A 23213-nucleotide genomic window follows, 5' to 3' on the forward strand; every position below is an offset into this window, starting at 1 on the left:
GGCACACCGAAGTGCTTCAACCCTTCCATCGCATTCTTGGATACCAATGAGGATTCGACACCGTGCGGATGTGTTAACTTTTCGGAGAAGTTTGGGAGTTGTGCCGCGTGTAGACGGCTGTGCCGCATACATATCGGTGGCGGAGTTCTGGACCGCCCATCTGTTACGGCAAGCTGCAGTGATCAGTGGTTGATTATGCACTACCAATAATGTTCGAAATCTGCACGAATGAGCGCCAACTGCTCATGTCACGTTGAAACGCAGATAGAGCAACGCAGGAAATTGTGTGTTACGAAACTCAACGCCGATTTTCAACGATGAAATGAGGGGTGTCGGAAGTTTTCGGGAGATAATTTCTCCCGAAAACTCCGAAAACGAGAAAAATATTTTCCGTTCTTTTATCTGAATTGATTCTTAGAAATTTCTGAAAAGTAAAGAATGATCGCCGCCGCCGCCACGCTGTCCCCCCTCTGTTCTGTCGGCACGGTATCAAACTCGTTTCTGGGTTGCGAGTGCCACAAGTTACAAATGCGGTCCTCAGAGTAAAGTAAAACGCTGCTCCAGAGGCACCTACACCTTGACGCGCGACACACCTTTAAAATCATCCACATGGAGGCGATTCTTGATGGGTATCCAAGCGTGCGAAGGCAGAGGCGCGGCACTTCGATGCGCCAATTCATGTTCGATCCTAGGTCAGGCCGCAAGATCAGGTCGTTCGACGAGTTGTGCCTTTCTCCCGCGCTGCAGCGCGTTTGTGAAAAAATTTCACGTCTTTTCAAAGGAGACTAAAACAGTTTGCACAAAGTTTTAGATAAATTTATTTGGCGAATGACGGCGAAGCAGCAGAAAGCGTGTCTTCAGGACGCTGCCGTCAGCCTCTGCAACACTCTAACCGGTCAACTTCCTGTTGGCACAAGATGGCCGACCGGTGGCCGCATTCTCGGAGCGGTGAAGCGCAATCCAGCAATTGTCATATAGAGATCAGTAATCCGCGCCAAGCTTCCGCGAGCACTTGCAGCAGGCGCTGCGCAGAGTGCCGGCCACGCGTTCCATGCAGTGCTATTGGACCGCTCTGTACATGCATGAATCTGCCGCATTGATAAACGTGTTTTTTTTCTTCCCGATTAACATTATACATCATTCGATCGACTGTGCAGAACCCTATCGATGACTCATGTATTTGTAAAATCACTCATTGCATGAACATAACCTTGCGCAAACAAAGAGCCGGGTGGCTCCACTCTTTCGCGTCAGCATTTCGTCACGCAAAGTATGCGCAAAGGCTCTACTTCAGCAGCGTAGCTCTGCAAATGGCTATACTTGCGCGAGTACTCGCGCGCGAGAGGTGGCAACCACTCACGTCCGTGCCTTCTAAACCGTTCCTGAGAATTTTGAATTCCAATCAAAAGAGATACGGTCATTAAACAGAATTTATCCGCGCTTATGCCTATCCGATGGATTTAATTGCGATTGAACTTCCCGGTTTATCTTTTTAGCGGCATCTTTTGACACAATGTCTGCTTCTGGCAGCCTTCCATTCAGTCGGAGCCGGCCACTCAGTCTCGTTTTTAGAGCCTCCTTATCGAGAAACTTTCTACACTTCGTTTCAGCTTCGGTCCGAGCGCGGCCGATGTTACGAGCAGAAGGGCCAATCAAACAGCGAAAGAGGCACAACGTCATGGCGTGCCCTCTGCAGTTGATAGGACCAGCCGGTATTCGCCGTCTCTCTGTGCGTGCTCCTCCGCCGGCTAGTCTTATCAAGCGTAGAGAGCACGCCATGACGCTATGCTTTTTGCGGTTTCTGATTGGCCCTTCGGCTCATAACATCGACCGCTCTCGGACCGAAGCTGAAACGAAGTATACTCCGCTTTCATTTAAGTCGGAGAGTAACCGAGGCCACAATCGAATGGAGCCATTTAAGCAGCATCATGAGGTCATCATCATCATCACGGTTCTCAACTCGGACAAATCCGATCACATTATGGGTTCGCCACGATCCCGCTTTTTTTCTAGGTGTGCGGTTCCTTTAACCGGTGACGACAAACGCGCATAGACAACGAGCGCAGTGAAGATGCACTTTTAGCGCGCTGATTGAGTGTCTCCATCAGATCTTAGCGTTGGCTGCAGTTCAACACAAGTGAAACAAAGTAAATACAATGAATGGCATCTCATACCAGCACGCTGGAAGGACCCTAAAAACAAATCGCTTCTTCACCAGTCTTTTTGTTCTTTACTTGTATATTTTGTGGACGTTTACGCTTACATTCTAACCGAAAGAATTTCTCTAAAAAAGGAGGCATTTTTTATCATTCATTTTATTTGCTATCTGTCGAAAAAAAAACACGGTACAAAATGAATAATGTCAAAAAGTTGAGCCTTTTTTTTTTGCAATTGATGCGAAGAAAGAGGGGATGGTATAACCAGAGGAGAGGCTGAAGAGCGAAATAAGTAGACGTTAGTTGAATTGTAAGAACTTTGAATGGCGATACTATTGACTAAAGATAACTCTTTAATCGAAACGGAAAGGAGGGTTATGAAAGTGGTTATTTCTAAGAGCCAGTGGTGGCCGCCTTGATGAGTTCATCTTGCATTTTCTGAAGATAGAATTTTATTGGCAGAGCGTCGGTTTGCACGGACGGCACAGACCACTGGATCTTAGCCAACTTCCTCAGCGTCCCAGAAGCGCCTTTCCACGAGATTCGCTTGTTTTCAACCGCTTTTGCAACCGTCCGCTGGATTTCAAGATCGTAGGCTGTCTTGCCGATGGCCTGCTTTCCTTCGGTGTAAAGCTGTAGCACCTTTTGTTTGGCTTCCGAGTCCTCGCACATGTCCAACACGCAGCAGGCCGTGTATGTGTTCAGCTCAAACAGCACGTTTCCTATGACAGCGTCGGTGACAAGGTGACACGACGGCGCATCTAGCTCGACCCTCCTGTCTTTTTTTGTTTGCTTGCCCCGTATGGATCTATTTGCCTGGTCCTTTCGTTGTTCTTTACTGCACATTGAAGTTTTCATCTTGTTTACGCGATCTCTCGGTTTGGAATTATTTTCAGACACAATGAGCAAGTCATCATCATCATAATCACTTAGCACGATGACTGTTGATGCCACGGACGCAGTTTCCTGGTCACTTTCCCCCGTGGCGGGTTCGTCTGGAAGTGAATCTTCCTCCCCGTTGTCTTTCACGTATCCCACGGCATCGCATGCTGTAGCGGATGCAATTTGAGCGGCTGTTGAAGCACCCGCCTTGGTCGACGAAGTAATTTCTCTGTCAAAGGCTCGGGACCAATCAAGATAATCTAGGCTGCTTGAATACGCCCGGAAGGGGTGACTTCTTTGATGGCTCACCTCGATGTTGCCGTCTGGGCTCCGAACCCGGTCGACACTCACTCGAGCTGTGGAAACTGCCCGCTGAAGTACTTCGCTTGCTGGTTTGGTCGTTGCAATAGATGGGCTTGCTCCACCTTCGTTGTGAGCTGAAAGAGTTTTGCTGTAAATTGTAGCGAATGAGTTGTCCCCACTGTCGGCGAAACAATTGACAACACCTTCTTTCACGGCACCGATGGGTACGGGGGGAATTTCTGTTCTTGTTCCAGTCGAAGAAAAACCTTCCCCTTTCATCGGTGTGTCGCAAATTATAGGCGATTCATATCCACCCGTCGCACAGGGAGTCCAGTGCATCATAGATACAATCCTGGCAACGACAGGTGTTTTGGCAGAAGTTTCATCTAACTTTGCGTCTGCCACTACCGAGCTAAACTTACGTTTGAGGCCCCGAGAAGACAGCTCTTGTGACGCTAGTCGTTCTTCAGAAGAACAAAGCTGTTGGGCAAAATGTTGCTGCACCGACGTCGTTCTCAACACCTCTAACGACGCCCTTACTGGTGTCTTCTGTTGTACTTCCAATGATGCCTGATTCATTGACGTCTCACTTGAGTCTTCCGGCGTCGGCTCTGCTGTAGACTGCCCTGCGTTTGTTGTCGGCCGCTGCGGCGTATTTGTTGTTGGCTGTTTGCTTGGCGAGAGCTGGGAGGTCATTACTGCAGTAGACAGCCCCGTCTTTGTTGCCTGTACTGGGGTCTTTGCACCTGCCAGCCATGTTGACTGCAGTGACACATTCAATGAGGTCCGATGTTCAAGCACCTCTGCTGCCGACTTCTGAATTATTTTGGCTATACCTTGCTGTGTTGCGTTTATTGGCATCCCTTGCTGCGTCATCTTTGTTGGCTTCTGCAACAGCATCGGTGCAGCATACTGTGGTACCTTTGCTGGCGTCTGGAATGACGACGACATTGTCATCCCTTGTAATGCTGCCGTTGGTGTTGGCTCTGTTGCTTGGAGTGATACCTTTACCTGCGACGTGCTAGTTTCCTTCAGCGACATACGCATTGCAATCTGCTGCTCTTTCTTTGCTGGCGTCACAAGCGGTACTCCTGTTGATGTCTGCGGCAAAACTTCAGTTTTTTGCATCGTCATTTTCGATGTTTTTGTAGGCACGTCTGTCTTCTGCGGCACCGTCTCTTTCGTTGTTAGCGGTGAGCTCTTCGTTGACACATGCGTCGGGATCTTTGTTGATGTCTGCAGTGGTGCCTTAGCTGAAATTTGCTGTGGTGCTTTCGCTGAAATCTGTTGTGGTGTCTTTGTTGAAACCTTCTCTAGGGCCTCAGTTGAAGTCTGCTCTGATGCCTTAGTTGAAGTCGGTTCTGGTGCCTTAGTTGAAGTCGGTTCTGGTGCCTTAGTTGAAGTCTGTTCTGGTGCCTTCGTTGAAGTCTGTTCTGGTGCCTTAAATGAAATCTGCTCTCGTGTCTTCCATGATGTTTGTGGCAGTGCCTTCGTTGACGTTTGTGCCGGCGTCTTCGTTGACGTTTGTGCCGGCGTCTTCGTTGACGTTTGTGCCGGCGTCTTCGTTGACGTTTGTGCCGGCGTCTTCGGTGGCGTTCGTGGCGGCGTCTGTGTTGACATCTTTGGTGGCGTCTTTGTTGACGTCTGTGGTGGCGTCTTTGTCGACATACTTGGCGGCGTTTTCGTTAAAGTCTCTGGAGGCGTCTTTGTTGACATCTTTGGTGGTGTCTTTCTTGACGTCTGTGGCGGAATCTTTGTCGACGTTTGCAGCTGTGCCTTCTTCGATGTCTGTGGCGGCGCCTTCCATGACGTCTGCTGTGGTTCCGTCATTAAAGTTGGCAACGACCTATCTTTTGCAAACTGCGTTGGTTCCTTCGATGACAGCTGTCGTTGGTCGGTTGCTAACGTTCCTTCTGTCGGTTCAGTCACCATCACACGCGGTTCTGTAGCTGCCGCCTGCTGCGACGTTTGCGATGATGACTCCAGAGACACATTCTTTAGCGTCCGTGGCGGTGAACGCGTCGATTCTGGCCGTATCTGGCTCTGCGCCTGTGGCCCCTGTAGGAAAGGCTGCTGCGCCAGTGGCGATCTTACTTGAGGTGTCCAAAAGACGAAGGGTGGCCTTCTGCAGTTGCGACGGAGGAAGAACGGCCGCCTTTCGTTGCCTCGCCAACGAGGGCCGGGAGGTCCTCCCCGGTTCCGCGGAGATGAAAGAAGCGGCGGCCTACGGGCGTTGAACTGCGGGTGCCACTGACGGTTGTTATACCGACGGTTGTAGAAGCCGGCATGGTTGGAATCATGGTACTCGTCGATGACCACATAGGTATTGCCGAATCCATGGTTGGGGCAGCCGTTCATGCTGTCGTGAAAACCGTGCTGGCGGCCGGGACAGGGATACTCGTCGATAACCACGTAGCCATGACCGCATTGTTGGTTGAAATTAATGTTCATGATTTGAAACACTCCGTATAACTTCGGAAACTTTTCCGGAAAGAAATGTTTAAAGACCAAAGGTTGAGCAAGACAGGAATGCTCTGATGTTGGGAAGGCGTTGTTCGTTCAGGGCACGTTCAATATTCTGGTAACGGCAAGAAGCGCAGCCAGTGCAGTGATATCCTGACTCTGGCCGTCTTGATAAAATAATGGTTATCATTTTAGTTCCCTCCTTCTTTCCCTTTCTTTCTTTCTTTCTTTATTTCTCTCTCTCTCTCTTTCTCTCTCTCGGAGCTGCAAACTGATAACTCAGACTTCTACATCGAAGTTTTTATAAACGTGACGTGCCCTTTTTGTTAGCCTGAAGGATCAAACTTTGAATTGGAATATTTTGTTTTTATCTTTTAATTTTTTTTTGTGTTGACATGGCAGGCAAATGGGAGCATTCACGCTGCTTATATGAAGCACAGATAAGTGTACTATACTTCGTTTAAGCTTAAATCTAGACACTGTCGACGCTATGAGCTATGGGACCAATCGAGCAGTGTTAAAAGTGCAAATCATTGAGGCTCTTTTTTATATATGATTAGTTCAGCAATGACAGAGAACGTACAGAAACATGGCGAACACCATGACGATGAGCTTTTGATGCTGTCTTCTGATCGAGCTGATTGGTCCCATCAGCTCGTGGCATCGGCTGAGTCTGGAATTAATGTGAAACGAAGTATACTGCTATCACTTATAGTCGGTGACAGGCTAAGGGCCCATTAGAAGATCTGTCCCCAGCACGCACTCGTTGCTTTCCGCCTGGCATATCTTCGTGAGTGACGAATTTTGTGTTATCAAAGGCAGCAAGCTCCCGCTCGAGGCAGAGCATCAACTGGGGTTCTCAACCTGTCACTGACTGAAGATGCAGAAGTTATTTTTATACACAGGCTAGCACAATTAGAAATGCCGCGAACGTTTTCAAACCGAAGTTCCGATGATCGAATCAAGCGGTTCGAAAGGTTCGAAAGTTTTCGAATTTCCGAACTTTCTATATCGAAAAATTCGACGAAATTCCGATTCTCGAACTTTTTAAACTAGGAAGTGCGATGATTTTCAAAATTTCGAACTTTGCACGTTCAGAAATGCAATTTTTTTTCGAACCTTCGACCATATAACGCCAAAAAATTCGATCCTTCTCAAATATTCAAACTTATTACACTGCTAAATTCGATGCCTGTCGAACTTTCGCACTTTGATAGACTAAAAAATTTATGATTCTTGAGCTTTCGAAATTCTTTCACTAAAAGGTTCGACGTTTTTTAACTTTCTACGCTAAGAGCTTCGATCATTTTCGAACTTTCGAACTTATTTATTAAGAAAATTTTGAAAATTGTTTAAATTTCGATTTCTGAAAATTCAAAAGGTCGACGAACTTCGACTTTTAGGGCAAAAGTTCGAAGTTAGTCGACCTTCGAAAGACCGGCGGGCGGTTTCATTTGGATTCAGGCAGTAAAGTACGTTTGTATTTTTTTAAAATGCGGTGGCTGTATTCCTTGCGAAAGACAATGCCGTTTATTTCAATGCTCAGGCATATTTAGTTTAAAAAAAATAAATTCCCGAATGTGCCAGGAAGGACGACGGGTTTTTGACGATTGTCGTTTGTGCCATATTTGAAGCCCGTTAGAGCCGAAGCTATTTATGTGAGAGATGTTAAACTTTCTAAGAATGTATAGCCTAGGTAAGTGTCGTCTTAAGATATGATTATTGCTATTCACGATGAGTATTGAAGAAATGTCCAAGCATGAATTTACGGCCAATTATGCCCTAAACTTGATTTTTTTCTAGATTATTCGACGTATCACATTTAAATTAACACAACTGATAGTACATATTCATTGCCCTCTGTAGAATACACAATAATGTATTTATTATTTTTCACGTTGAGGAATAAACTATCTCATGGGGGAAGACCGTAAATATTGTTCAAGTTCAACACCGTACCTAAAAAAAAAAAACAAAAAAAAACGTTTTTATTATTTTTTTTTTATCGCTTAACCTTTTTGGAATCTGTTTTTTTTAGCCTGTACACATTTTGGTAGGAGTAAAACTTTTGTCGAAGTTTTGAGCCTCTAAATATGAAAAGATACAACACTTCCGGCGGGTTCTTGGTAGGTTTTTTTTTGTTTTTTTTTTCTTTTCCAGTTTTTTATTTTTGTATATATTTCAACACCTCGGTTACAGCCGAACATTGGTCCGTATTCGTGAAAAGTATTACTGGCCCAAGCTCCCCAAAACTATCCATCGGTACACCCGATCGCGCCACGAGTGCCAGCGACATTAGAAACTGCCGACGAAGCCGGCAGGTCTCCTGCGGCCGATTGCTCGCCCGACCGCACCGTTCCAGCAGATCAGAATGGACCTACTAGGCCCTTTTCCGCCGTCAACGTCGGGACACCGCTGGATAATCGTTGCCACAGATTATCTCACGCGGTACGCCGAAACGAAAGCCCTTCCTACAGGGACTTCTGTTGAAGTCGGCAAGTTTTTCATCGAGTCCATCGTCCTCCGGCACAACGCTCCTGAATTGATTACGGATCGCGGATCATTGTTCAGGCGCAGATGGCCCAAGAAATCCTCCCGCTCAGTCACACCAGCCATCGTCGTACCACTGCGTACCACCCGTAGACCAACGGGCTGACGGAGCGACTCAACAAGACGATTGCAGACATGATCTCTATGTATGTCGACGTACGTCTCTACGTCACGTTCGCCTACAATACGGCGGTTCAAGAGATCCCTGGATTCACATCTTTCCAGCTGGTACATGGTCGGAAGGTAACGACCATGCTGGACGCCATGCTGCCCCATGAGCCATCTGACAATGAGAGCGACGACGCCCAGGTGGTTGCTCAACGGGCCGAAGAAGTCCGTAAGCTGGCCCGACTGCTGATCCAATTAAGACCAGCAACGCGTCGACGCGAACCGCCACAACCTTCATCGCAGGGACATCCACTTCCAGCCCGGAGACAGGGTGTGGGTGTGGACGCCCATCCGTCTCCGCGGCCTGTTGCGAAAGGCCCCAGGAGACGACCTTGCCATTTCATACCGACCGGCACGGGTGAACGTCCTGGAGTATCGTCGCCAGGTGGCTACGGTCAGCTGCGCCCGGAGACAGAGCGAGAGGCGCCTTTGAATCGCCAACGCACCTTGGTTAGTGGGGACGACTTGACCTTCTCCGAGGGATCATCGGGTTGACCCACGCCAGTGTAATCTAGCCGACTTTGCCGTCCCACCCCTCCCCTTGCTTATCCTGCCTGACCTCGACGCACGGCGACACGACAGCCTTGGGACGTCCTCGACAAGGGAGGGGGCTTTACTCAATTTCCCCAGCTTAGATCGCCCATGGGATTATCCCCCAACACACGAAAGCCAGGACGCCTGAAATTATGGATGTCTTTCGCCTTCCTCGACTTCGACGGCACCATTGTCCGCCGAGATTGACCGGCGACACCGCGGCCAAGGATGTCTGGCCCTTCCGTGTGTGTGGCAGTGCGAGGGAGAGGGAGATGCCGTGCCTGGACGTTACGAACAATGAACGATAGGGATTCCCTACTAGGGATGTGGGGAAAAGTGACGTTATAAAAGTAGCAGACAGCGGCTGCTACAGTGTGTTCTCTAGTGTTCTCAACAGTGTTCTCAAGTGTTCTTGAGTTGATGTAGCCTGTTCATATGTATATATAAAGAGTTATATAATATAAGAGACACCCTTCCTGCTCCCTGGTCCTTCGCGATTCCGGCCTCCACATGAGTTCCTGCCCTGGCTCGGTTCCCTGCCGTACCCAGATTCCCCGGACAACCGCTCGGTCCCAACAGGCCTCGGTGAGAAACTGCTGAAACGGTACTTTGGACCATACAAGGTACTTCGTCGCCTCGGCGAGCTGACCTCCGAGGTGATGCCCGACGGAACAAGACATCATCATGCCGCCCACCACGATCTGAAGTCGTCCACGTCGTGCGCCTGCAGTCGTAATACGCTCGATAGGACGATGGATTTTATGTGTTCTAAATGACTCTTTAGTTTCCCGTTCTTTTTATTTGCTTTGTCTTGTTTTGTGGTGCATCGGCACGATGCACTTTCTAAATGGGGGGAGTAATGCCGCGCGCGCAGCTGGCCAAGTAAGCAGCGCGGCCGTGGCCTAACGGTTATCGTGTTTGCCTCCCACGCGAAGAGTAAAGGCACGACCACATTGGGCGTCGCGGAGGCTTGCGGCGCGACGGTCCGCGCTGCCGGTTGCCGACCACAACCAGCTTTCGGCTTCAACGGCGCGACGTACGGCGCTGCAGAGCCAAGCGCACCTTGCGCGGTTCTGAGCTCGCCGCCGCTAGCAGCAGAAGAGAGGAGCCAATAGGAGGTGGCGTAGATAGTGACGTCACGATGCCATGGCAACGCTCAAACCGGTCCTTAGCGCGTCTTTCACGCTCCGAAGGACGTGCTTCGTGTCGTCCGTTACCCCTATCTCCCCCCGATGCCTTTCGCAACGGAGTGGTTCTTTGAAACCGTGCGAGTGTTTCCCTTTTTATATGACAAGACGCAGCCAGAGTACCTAGATAATGACGCTAAAAAAACCGCTGGGAAATTATTGAGGAGTTTCAGCGACGGTGTCACCGCCCTGGCGGCCGGTCGCCGAAAGAGAACGAGGGGGATAGGTTCGCTGGGCGTTGGCTTTGTGTAAATGTGGTGGCCACGAACGTAGGCTTATAAATTTCGGCGGCAAGAATATTACGCGGCTCTAGTGTTTCGGTACGAGCAACAGAGCTGACACAATCTGCTACGACTAGCTACGACCACCCGCCGCACCGATGCAGGCGTAGAAGGAGCGCAACCTGTGTACTACGCACTCAGTCGCCGTCGCCCGACGCAGGTCGTTTGGCATTCAGGGCTTTCCGCCCCGGGTTCTTCGCTTGTACTTAGAACCGAGTATTGCTTCCTGTGCTTGTGTATGTGCTCAGTGGCTGGATATGGGCCTCATAGAGCAGTTCTTCAGACTCAACAGCGACTAAAAGTTGACGGCGGAGGGGCTTGCAGCAACGCTTTCGGTTGGTGCACGGGTGCGACGATTACACGGATAAATTTTAAGATTGCAGTAGCCAGGTGGGCCATAGTCGCTTTATGTTGGCACGATTTTGAGTGTAAGTACTCCATGCAAAGGCGAATCTATCGCGTTTCTAATCCACCTTTGTTTTGTTGTTGTTTTTAGCACGCACGACCGCCTGCTAAGCAAATGCTTCTGTGCCGATCACGGAGTGAATGTCTTCGGCCTTATATTGCGGAACACCCTATAAAAAGTCATATTCGTTCAGCGAGAAAACTTCCCTTTCGAGTGACCTTCTTTGATTGATAATTTCTCCCGTACTTAAGTGCTTTAATCAACACGATCGATTAAGTTTGCTTCCCTAGTAAGGACATTTTTGTGCCACATGCGGTACTAATGCTTGGCACGATGTATGCCACTGGTTATATTGTGAATTGGTTTACTTCCAAAGCTAACAGTGTGACAGTTAGGACCATTCAATTTGCTAAAAATGTGATGATATGGGAATTTTGTTCCATACCTAGCGTTTTACGTTTAAGCTTGATAAGAAACATGCTCATGTGATGCATATCTACAGCATAAGCTTTGGAGATCCAGAGTGGATGTGCTAGAGGCTACAGTTTCAAGATGTTTAATGGACCAAATGGGTGATTAAACGGCAATAAATATTGTGGTGGAGAACTGCCCATTGACTTGGTGAGCTTTGATCTTGACCATTGGTGTGCTGTTGGCAAATTAGGTCGTGGCACATCGTTTCCCTGACCATCTGGCTTCAAGGGACATTGCATCTAGATGTGCTTAAATATCTTTACTTCAAAGTTCAGTGGACCCCTCTGCATCATTACAGGAAGGCAGTCTCAAGCCACAACAAACAACAGTGAATATACAATGCATAACAGGCACCAGTGTCCAGGCGTATAGTCCGCAGAAGGCAATTTGAGCCTAAAAATGTTTTTGTTTTCTTTGCATAGTTTGCATTTGGTGTAAAATCCGCAGGGCCCGATTTCCGCGCCCAGTGCATAGTCCGCCAAGCTGGTGCGTTGCGTCTTCGTGCTTTTTTTCCTGGGTGGCATTTTTTTCAGAAGTTCTTCGGCGAACGCTACTGAGCCTGAAGAACTGCTCTTGAGGCTTATATCCAGCCACTGGGCACACACAAGCACAGAAAATAACACTCGGTGCCAAGTACAAACGAAACACCTGGGCGGAAAGCCGTGAATGCCAAACGAGCAGCGTCGGGTGACGGCGACTGACTGCGTTGCGCCCCTTCGACGCCTGCATCGCTGCGGTGGGTGGTCGTAGCCAGTCGTAGCGGGATGATCTTCACTTCAAGCAAGAAATCTTGCCATACCATAGTCACCATATGTGTGCAAGTGTTCGACGACGTGGGCTCTCTCACGTTGGTGCAGTTGTCATCAAGAAAGGTACATATCAACGATGTTGGGTGTTTGAGGCTGAAACTATGACGCCTACTTATCTAAACCTAAATTTATCGATCTGCGGCTACAAACATTTTCGTTGACGTTGCTTAGATGATGTAAACGTTCAGGCCTCGCATTAAATGGTGTTGCGAACTCTTCGGTTGTGTATGAAAACCTATTTTTGCCCTTTTAAAAGACATTTTCAAAAGGACACGTGTATTTTTGCTGATACATATATTCCAATTTACAATGCAGAGGCAAACAGAAAATCAACTGCGTACATCTATCATTTAGCATAATCACCTTTTACCATTCATTCTTGAGCACACTCAAATATCAGCAGGTTGCTCTTGTTTTAGAAGCTTTGCCTTGTTCTGTAAACAGAAAACAGTTAAAAAAGCTTTACCTTCGTTCTCCTTCTCGCCTTTAATACAGACTTGTTTGTCAGCAGATCACAAACAGCAGATATCACCGTGGCACATACAACTCGAACGACCGATGAGACTATTGCTCTTACAATAAAGCTTTGCACAAGAGCCAAAACGAGGCTTGTAGAGGTGCACAAGCGCATTGAAATGAGATTGGCGGTTCCGGGGCTTGTTTACATTATGCGTAAAAACAGGACGATCGGCGACCAGCTGATCGCAATATAACACCAAGGATACCGATGTTTCGATACATAAACGCAGGATAAAGACCTCAATCGTCCCTTGTATGCTGTAGTTGTCATACTTTCCATCCAACCGCTTTTTAGCACAATTAACTAGAACAACCGAATAGTTCGCAACACCTTTTAATGCGAGGCCTGAATGGTTACATCATCTAAGCAACGTCAACGAAAATGTTTGTAGCCGCAGACCGATAAGTTTAGTTTTAGATAAAGTACACTCTAAGAAAAAATGGAGGAAAAAAGTGGCATCGGCGCGCCTTCCTCCCTTCTACCGACGCGCCCCCAAGCGGACACGAGAAAAGGGGAGGAACGAAACTTTTTTCTCCTTCTCCAGGCAGACGGGTGAAAGCTTTCGCCCTCCCGACTCATCGTCTTTCGGTTTCGTTTTTCGAGCAGGTCGCGCGCGTTGTTTAATAAATAGCTGTTGAGTTGATTGAGCTTCAGCAGCAGCGAAGGCCGCCTGTAATTCCGTCTTCCAGTCTAAACGTGCAGAACATTTCGGTTGCATTGACGTTTTTATCACTAATTTTATCAAACGAGCAAACGAAGCCGCTAGAAACAGCGAAGTTCCGGAACAGTGCCAGCAGTGCCACGTACACTGGGGGATGGCCGTCTCCGGATTGTTTGACTCGCGCGGCACGAAACTACGGCCCTACAGCCACTGCAGCACTACAGACTACAGTAGCGAAAGCACGCGGAACTGTGTCGACGTTTTCGACGTTATGGAAACCGCAGGAACTGTGTCCGCTGTGTCCAAGAAAGGCAGGTTTTGCTGCCGGCTGCCTGGGTGCCTTCCCCCCTGAGTTCGGTTCTGTTTTCCGATGCCGAGTGCAACCGGCGTTCAACGTGGTTCTGTGTTTGTGCGTGTCAGCAACATAGCTGCAACATCGTGATGGCAGTGTTGTGGGTTGTGAACGGAAGACTGGAATTATCGCCGATGTGACCGTGTGTTCGCGTATCAGTGGTGTAACAACAAGAGGAGATCGTAAACGGTCGGGCATTGATGCCGCTGGTCGGGCCGTGATCGGAGGGGGCGGGTTGTCGCAGTTTGACATTCTGCTTTACATTAAAAAGTTTAATACCACTTGAGGGATTACGTGCAATCGATCAACGTGCGGATAGTCATGTTGGAACGCTGGTCTGTGCAGTATAAGCTCCTATCGTACAGTGGCCAATGTGACTGTTGGTTGTATTGTCCCCGAGAGCGATTGCGCTCTGGGGCAAGGACAACAGTACGAAATTGTGACGGAAAGTACGTATATTTACAGTGTGGAATTTTAGCATTAAAAAACAATAGTAGGTAAAATCGAAAAAAAAAAGCTACCATTTATTTTGCTGTTTAAATATATACTACGGTTCCTGGAGAAACTGCCCTCCAAGTGGCACGCTAGGATGAGCGCTAGAAGTTTTCGGGCTCTCCACGGCGTAGCTCCGTACACTTAACACCTGCCACAAGTCGCGGCTTTGACTGCATTCAAGTTGATCGAAAAGCGATTTCTCAGCCCGTGAAGCATCACTTCCAGCTGAGTGAATATCCGCTCTACAGAGATTAATTCAAGACGGCAATTGCAGCTTTGCGCGAACAGCAGAAATAGAAAAACAAACACTACAATAGAAATACAGGCTACGACGCGCCGTGCGGGGAAACAAACTCATGGCTTCGAACCGCATTGGAGCGGTTTGATTTATTGCTTTCAAATAATTACGGCGTGATCGAGCGTTTACTTTTTAATAAGAGATTCATCCCCTGAGCCATTCAAAATACTCTCAGAGGTATGACATTGCTGGGAAAAAATCAACATGCTGGGAATGTTTTTTATTGCTTAGGGAGTCACCGAAAAGTTCCGCACGTTCAAAACGACCAGTATAAAAGACGGAAACGTAGAACACGGGTGTATTGTTGGGGTTAGTGTGGTGTTCTGTTGTATTGATATTTGTGTGTGCAGTGCATGTGCTTAATGTATGTTCACCTGATGCTTGTAATAAGTGTAATGGGTTTCATGTGTGTATAGCAGAGGATCCTCAAGCGCAGTAGTGGCCTGAGAGAAGCAAATTATTTTTTGTAGAACATGAATTGGGCGGTATCTAGCGCCACCTAGCCTAGCTACTTGCAATTACTCTGCTTGACCCCGCCATCTGGTGGCTAGCGATTTAACCTTCTTTCACGCTACGCGATAAACAGCGGCTTCGAGTTTGTTCTTTCGAGAACGGCTTTTGGTTTCGCGGAGTGAGTTTGCCCTTCTCCGTGATGTGCGGTTGACGAAGGAATTGTGACTCGAGGAACACCAAAGGTAAGACGCAAAGTGCACGAAGTAACTCGGTATCGGTTGTCTCCGTTTAACATCGCAGTGCTGTCGACGAGAAGACTGAGGAACTGCTTTCGAAACGCAGGTTTCTGTACCTGTGGGGGGAATCTGGCTTCGGAAATAAACACAGTTTTCGGAAAGATCGTGTTACGCTTTCATTTGCTGCTGCTCTCGTCCCGTACAAGAGACGTAGAGTCCTCGTTAAGCCTTATTGGGCTCGATTTGCTCGATTCGGGGCCGCCATATTGAGATGCAAGCGACGGAGGAACTTTGCTCACCTGCTTCAGGGACGAAGGTTTCTCCCTTTCTAAAGGAACATAGGTTACAAGACCGTTCCTCCCGTAAGGGAGGACTATCCGTACCCTTTTTTCTAAGAGTGTACGCGTCATAGTTTCAACACGTGAAAATTTTTGATATGTACCTTTCTTTGGACTCGCGTACATTTGGTTCAACTTCATGACAGCTGCATCAGCGTGAGAGCCCATGTCGAACACTTGCACACATACCTTGATCTTGACTATGGCAAGATTTCTTGCCTTCGACTGGCTCGAACACTTCATTTGTAGCATCACGGTAGGTCTTGGTTGAAACGATGATGTCTCGCACACGGCAACAAACAGAGACAGACAAGCTTTGCTTTATTTATACGCGACCGGTCTACGGGCGTCGCAAATCTATCCCCCTCATGTCCGCCATGTTGGATCGATCGGAGCGCCCCCTATATTCGCTGAAACTCCTCAATAGGAGAAGAATTCGGAATTACAAGTGAGTTTCTCCGTGGCACTGGTTGCATGTCGTCTGTGTTGTGACGGATGTCGTGTTGGTTTGGTAACACTTTCGAAAGTAGCCTTTATCTCTGGCGCGCCGCCAGGGCAGCAAAGCACTGACTTGTCCTTCGGTGTTTCGGTAGAACCAACTCGGCCGGACCCAAAACCTGCGCCTCCTTCCCTTCAGAGCGCGGCGACGTCGCAAGATCAACGAGCAGCCTAGAATAATCACATTCACGCTGATCACCAGGTCATCCTGGACACCTATAGTAGGCAGCATGTGCGGTTTCGATGCTGGTATATGCGAAAGATGAGAGCCGAAACGGAAGAATCTAACGAAGAGCAGACGACGAAAGAGCGGGAAATCTGACGGGAGGCGCGATCGCGAAATCCAGTGCTGTCACGTGACGCCTGCAAAACAGAGGCCCATGTGGACTCCTCGCGTTGGGACGCCAGACGGCGGTGCCGCCCGACGGCGCCACGGCTCTGGGCGACTAGAGTGCCTCAATGGCCTCAATGTTGTTGGCCCTTGCTGGAGTGGGGCCCTCTGTCGTCTGCTAGAAGTGCGGCCATTTTTCCTCCCGCTTGACGCGCTGGGTATATGGAAAAGAGCGCGTCGCATTACCCTTCAAGCTCATTGTGCTGTAATTGGGTATGATCACTTGTAAAATAAAGGAGGACTGCTTTAAGGAACGCGTCACCTCACCCTTCGAGTCACGCGTGCACCTGTTTTATGATATAAAATGACGATTTAGTGCGCACATGCGGCGAGTCCGTTGGCAAAAGTGCCATCGGCTGCTACTTGCGTTGTCATCCGCTTCTTGCTGATGGCCGATTTATGTAACTTTGCGGACAGTGTGTATGTGTGGTACCGTTTTGTGCAACAGATTTCGGTATTTGACGTCGGATTAAATGAGTGAAATGAAAGGCAGTCATCAGCGAGGCGGAGATCTCGATTACGCTGAGCTCGATATATCGCCCTTTAAATTCGCCGGTATTATTGCCTAACAGAATTGAAATGATAGATGGGCTGTGATTTATATTTGGCTGGCCTGGGGCGAACTCACGGATGCTCATAATGAGCACCGTAACACTTGCACTACTGGCTTTTTAACTAAAACAAGAAAAAAAAATTTTTTTTTTCAATTCGTTTTTTTTATCGCAAAAGTTAAGAATTTTATTAGGCCATCTGTCCCGCTTTTTCATTTCTTTCATGGTCCTTCCCCTAGTGAGTCAATCGGGCTTAAAGTGTAATAGCTAGTTTAAAACAGCTGCCTAACGACAAGAGATGCAAGATAAAGACACCCCATAAACAGCTGTCGGTGCAGACAGGCGGAACATCACGACTTTACCTTTAATATACTGTCGAACATGTGTCGTCTAAAGGTATCAGTGCGTAGATACAGACCTGCAGTTTTGTGTTTGCTCTCTTTTCAAATATACGTTTGCTCTCCTATCCCTCTTAAATATACATTGCTGAGACCAGTATGCTTTGTTTAATATTGCAATACTTTTTCTCCTCTGTTTTTTTAAAAGGCACTGGTGCAGAAACAGATATTAGTGTGTGTGTGTATGTTTACTACTACGATACATTTGTTTACCTGTTCCCTTAAGAAGCAGTGGTGCAGAGACCAAAATCAATAGGTTTGGTTACCTTTGAAATGCCTTTGGGCAAGTAACATTTCACTTTGGACAAGTAACATCAATACAACAGTAACGTTGGACAAGTGAAAGTCAATTTATTCATGCAGCTTTAAATAAGAATCAAATATCAGTTGGTATTTTTTTAGATATAAAAAATGCCTTTGATACCGTTAATCATTAAATACTCGTTACCAAGTAAAGGTATGGGTTTCCGCCCTATAGCAATGCAAACGGTCGTCTAATACGGTATGTAGGTACAAAACTTTGGAATTCATTAAGCACAACCATAAAAGAAAGTAAACTATTTATACCAACAGTGAAAAAGCCCTATTTGGACATGTTGTGAATTATGCATTTTATTTATGAGGCACACACATGAGTGCCAGGATCAAACCGCATCCCTTATTTTTGTATACACGTATGCATCCAGAAATAGCCAGGACGGCTCAGGTTCCAGATGCGATAGGCAGTGATTTCGATGTATACTGAAGATGAATAAATATTTTATTCTTATTATTATTGACATGTTGGAAGAGAAGTTTCTGCAGCTAGCTCTAAAAGCATCACCTATGTACATGCTCTAGCTCTTGTGGTGAAACTAGTTTTCAAATTGGCTATCAGCACCTACAACCGGTAGGTTCATTAGAATTGTAAAATTGACAAGATACACAAATCACACAAAACAAATTTTTTGGTGGATAGAATGGGGACCATCATAATATGCACTCAGAACAGGACCAAAACCAGGTTGGTGAAAATAAAAGCAGAAGAGGAACAAGTATCAAGTACCACATACATTTATGAAAGCGAATATTTTATATACAACAAAATAATACAAAACGTGGAGACATTTCGGTAAGCTAGCTAAGGAACGGAGCTTAAAGAAAGAGGAAAGCGAAACAACACACCTAAGCAAACCTATTCAACAAAGCCGGCCAAGCACAGATTTATATACACGAAAAGAACAAAAAACGCGCAGGCACCTAAATCCGGAATCACACAAACAACCTCAACAAGAAAAGTTAAACATTATGCATAATCAAAGCTACTCAGAAGAGTCCGCAAATCACAGATACACGAAAGCAACACGAAACCTGAGTACGCAACGACGGAAACAGGGCTTGAAAAACAACAGGAGTGGCACAATATTCCTAAACAATGCTACTCAGCAAAGCAAAAAGCATGGCTCAGATAATAGTCCTCAGGGTAATGCTACACCAGCACAGGTTTTGCTAGAGTAGCCTTCACATGCCACCCTGTGCCTGTGGCGAAAATATATCTTCAGCCTTAGACAGGAGTAGCGATCTACCAGCAGCTTGTCCATTTACTCCCCATGCTGGTCACAGGTTGAAAGGTTGCCTGAGAACTTGGATAGCAGGAAGGTTCAGATGGACTTCACATGTGACTTCAGGCCTAGAATGGAGTCTGAGTATACTAGGCTTTTAAAGTATTCTTCACACTTGCAAAGAATGTCCATCACCTCGTGTGTTGGGTAGAAAAAGTGGCTACCACTTTGGCACATACTCTGTACAACGTTAGTCCGGCATACCGGCTGTCATTTTTTCCAAGCAGGGCACTTTTGCATCTGCTGCACCCCTCGATGGTTTTCGCCATGCGCTTCAGAATGAAGCCCCCCCACGTAGAACAGTATATCCTCTTCCTCCATGGTGAGGGACTCTACAAATGAGTTTTCGACGTCTTGAAGGGGGTCAGTGTCTTCAGCTGCGTGCTTGGTGCCATGAGCCATGAGGTAGACACTGTCGTCCTGTTCATAGCTTGTGGAGCTTGGTGTGTGCAAAAATTGGCTGACACACACAAGCTTCAAGGCGTACTTCAAGTCGTAGGCATTGGGCACTGGCTTCCGTAGTCTGATAACAGAGAACAAGTTCTCGAGACAATCTTGCGTTAATCTTCCCGTAAGGAGGAATCTATTTCCGCCGTCTCCTAGGAGAACTGTCTGCAGTCGCAGAACGACGTCGGTGGATATCAAAAGTCCTGTCTGCGAGGGCTTCCAGTGTGCAGTCAACCCCATCTTTATCATCCAGACAGTCTCTACAGAGAGGGATAGCTTTTTTATGGCATTCTGATATTTGGACGTATCGAGGCGACTCAGTGCAAGCATGGGGTGACCGGCTGACATAAGCTTGTACCATTTCGAAATAAGTTCCATGAACCAAGCAGTCGTTTCCGCTTGTTCTGGCAGGACTCCACGATCTATCAAGTAGCAAATTGCCGGAGGTGCCTCTCGAAACAATTTTACCGCCACACCAACTTTCATTTTCGTGAAGTGGCCGGCGCCGATGTGAACTTTGGAGAGCTGTGAAGCAACCTTGAGTCCATTGGACGAGTCAAAATCGCGATGGCGGCTTCAATTAACATACTCAAGCTTGACGTCACTGGTTGGCAGCTGATGTCTTGCAACGGTCTCATCGCCGAGCGAAAACACAGTCGAGTTGATAAACTGTCCCCGAATGTTCTTCAAAACATGGGCAGGGTCTGCCATGAAGAAAAGTTGCTTCCCATTTACGTGAGAATGAGATATCGAACAGACGGTCTGTTCTATGACTTGAAAATCTTAGCTCACGCCACATGCCCCTGTTGGCAGATCCCATATCACTGGTGACGACTAGGACCCTCAGAGAGATTTCTTAGCACAACTTGACAAGCTCGAAGACAAAGTCTTTTAGAACCGAGCCATTGACAGATCGTCCAGTCAGGTGGTAGGCAATTACCTGTTTCCAACGCCTATTCAGGCCTCCTAGCATAAACACTGAAGCATGGTTTGCAACACCTTTAGGTCGATCAGGAAGAGTCACACCGTCAAGAAGACTGTCTTCCGAACGGTCATGCTCATAGTCTTGTGTGATATCCATCTCGTCAAGAAAAAGTACACAGACATTTTCTATGTCTTCCATTCCCATCGTCCTACTCTTCAAAACGTCAAACACCCCCGAAAGAATGCCTGGAAGGAAGCTTAACCCTTGCAACCTTCAACCAAGAGTTATGTTGGATGGCAATGGGTACCCCAGTGTTCTCGGTGTTTCGTAACCTGATGTTCCACACGCATATTTGATCTGAAGAGCTTGCTTAATAGTGTTCACAGACCATGTGCAGACTTGTGTGTTGTTTCTGGAAAGTGCACGGAGCTGATCCTCATTAAGAAACTTCAAACCGTCTTTGAGGTTCTGCTGTTCCTTTTCAAGTGCATCTATCTTTTTCTTCAGGCTTTTGATAGTCCCTTTGGCCTTCTGGTGATTTTCTCGTAAGCTGGCATACTTCCTTATGACATCAGCTAGCTGCTTTTTTAGTTCCGCATATTCCAGTCTGTCAGGGCTCTCGTTGGGATCTGTACCAGTAACGTAAAGACTGAAGTCACTTTGACAGGAAGGAGGAAGTGTGGTCAACGGGTTGTCCTTAGCAGCTGAGTAATTGCTATGGCAATCATGGAACTCGATCTCAGCTGATGCAGGCGCACATAAAACATCCATACCATATGCTGCAGGCGATGGCTGAAAACTCCGAGACTCATTCGTATACACAGAGCACGTGGCAGCACCAGCTGCCGGGTGATATTGGTACGGACCAGGGGTGTCATGTCCAGCTGATGCAGATGCGACGTCAGTACTGGGCAGAGCAGGGGTGGGTGGCAAACTCGGGCACTGATCCATATCCTCATGGCGTGCAGTGTCCACCTGACAGCTGTTTTTCTTTGATTCAGGAGCAGGTGGAAGAACACATCTTGGGCTTGGTGGCTTTCTTCGTTTTGGTGCCGCTGCAAGACATAAAACAACATTGCTGAGAGGGTCACGCACATGGACATACACTGCTTTCTCCTCGCGACAAGTGATCAGGGTTCCTTCCGATGGCTAGATTACAAGCCACCAGCGTTGGCCAATGCAAGTCATTGTGGCTCTGTACACTGCAATATGCTGATAATTTTCATACAAATACCTCATATATATATAATGAGTAAGGCAGATGTATTCGAGCCCTGCTACCATCCCTTTGGGCAACCGGATATATACTATAACACAAGGGAAGCAGAAGCTGGAAGAAAGAACTCAAAAAGGAATCTCCTTGAAGTGTCAGAGTCACAGCGAACCTCTTTGAAGCTTAGAGGGGCTTTGTTTTTTAGTCAACCAATACATTGCATACCTTCGTTAGCTATGAAAACCAGTTGAGTAGACAAAATGCCTGAGCAATGTAGATGTCTATTGAAATTACAAAACAAAGGTGAACACTAAAAGCATGAAGAAGAAATAAACACAGGATGAGGGTCAGGCACGTAGCCAGGGGGGGGGGGAGCATGCCGCACCCCCCCCCCCCCACCCGCCCCCGAAATCTTCCATTTTGCTGGGACCTCCTCTCCCCCTCCCCTTCCATGCAGCATTTTGCCATGAACGCCCCCCCCTCCCCTCCCTCTGAAACAAAATCCTGGCTACGTGCCTGACGAGGGCGACATGTGTGCCTCATTGATAGAGGTGGTGAAACAGGTACACATGTCATCCCTTGTCCCGTTTATTAATAGTTGCTTTGTGCCCCCACCGCTTTCAATACATTCTTCAGTTAATTTAGCTGAAGGAAACATTTTCATCTGTTTAATGTATTCGGTAGAATATGAATCGGATAGGAGGACGAAGGAACTGTATACGTATAATGTACCGAAATAAGCAATTCGCACAAGAAATGTGTCGACGCTGAGTCTCCAAAACGGTTATTCTGATTACCAGTCAGGCATGCTAGCAGCTACACTGCACCAATGCCTTTTTCTACATCAGCACTCATTCAACAATGGGAATTCTTCAAGCGGAACCTATATGATAAAAACAATCATGATAGTATGATGAAAAGGGAGGGAAAATGTTAACATGCCTTGTAAATTCCCATGCCAGACTCAGGGTCATTACTACCATGCTCAGCTTCCAGGCGCTTGCCTGTGTCTCCCTCTCATGCTTGATACGTAGAGTTACGGCGAAAGGAAAACAATGTTGGAACCGCAATCCGTGTCAGCTTTTGCCATATCCGTCGGCTCTGTTCTGATCGTAGGCACTGGGGTCAAAGTGGGCCTGAAAATAGAACAGAGGGCATCATTAGAAAGAAGTAGGCTCTAAAGCGAACTTGCTCTCAATTTTTTTTTAATTGGCGATCTATTACAGACATGAGTCTATTTAACATGCTAATGCACACTAAGGGGAATGTTCAATATCTAACTTAAAGACGTTCATTATACTAATGGGTTCTCTGCAAAAGAACTGTTCATACACCAAAATAACGAAATGTGCGATACAACGCTAGCTTCATACTCCCCCAGGCTGAGTCAACACCCTTCCCAAAGGTCCTGATGCAAAGTGTACACAAGCTTGTGATGCAATCACCCCGGAACCCCTAAAAAAACTAACCCCCCCCCCCCCCCCCCTTTCCCGATTGCCCGGTATTTACACTCACTCTAGCAGCGTCGACCGAACGGCCTACAACCCGAGACTGCGGATAAGCAAGGACATTACGAAATATTCTTACTTAGTAACATTCTCAGCACACAGGAACCATAGCCTC

At 47.3% G+C, this 23213-nt stretch overlaps 1 protein-coding gene across 1 annotated transcript in view; it reads right to left on the reverse strand.

Moving 5' to 3' along the window:
- Positions 1-23213, reverse strand: part of LOC8030150 (disintegrin and metalloproteinase domain-containing protein 10) — a 194690-nt gene that overhangs the window by 144882 nt on the left and 26595 nt on the right. Inside the window, exon 4 of the mRNA XM_042292594.1 lies at positions 2650-2654. Within this exon, the coding sequence (XP_042148528.1) occupies positions 2650-2654 (5 nt within the window). The remainder of the gene's footprint in view (positions 1-2649; positions 2655-23213) is intronic.

Source organism: Ixodes scapularis, unplaced genomic scaffold (genome assembly GCF_016920785.2).
Source record: "Ixodes scapularis isolate PalLabHiFi unplaced genomic scaffold, ASM1692078v2 PGA_scaffold0__279_contigs__length_252992795, whole genome shotgun sequence".
Classification (NCBI taxonomy): Eukaryota; Metazoa; Arthropoda; class Arachnida; order Ixodida; family Ixodidae; genus Ixodes; species Ixodes scapularis.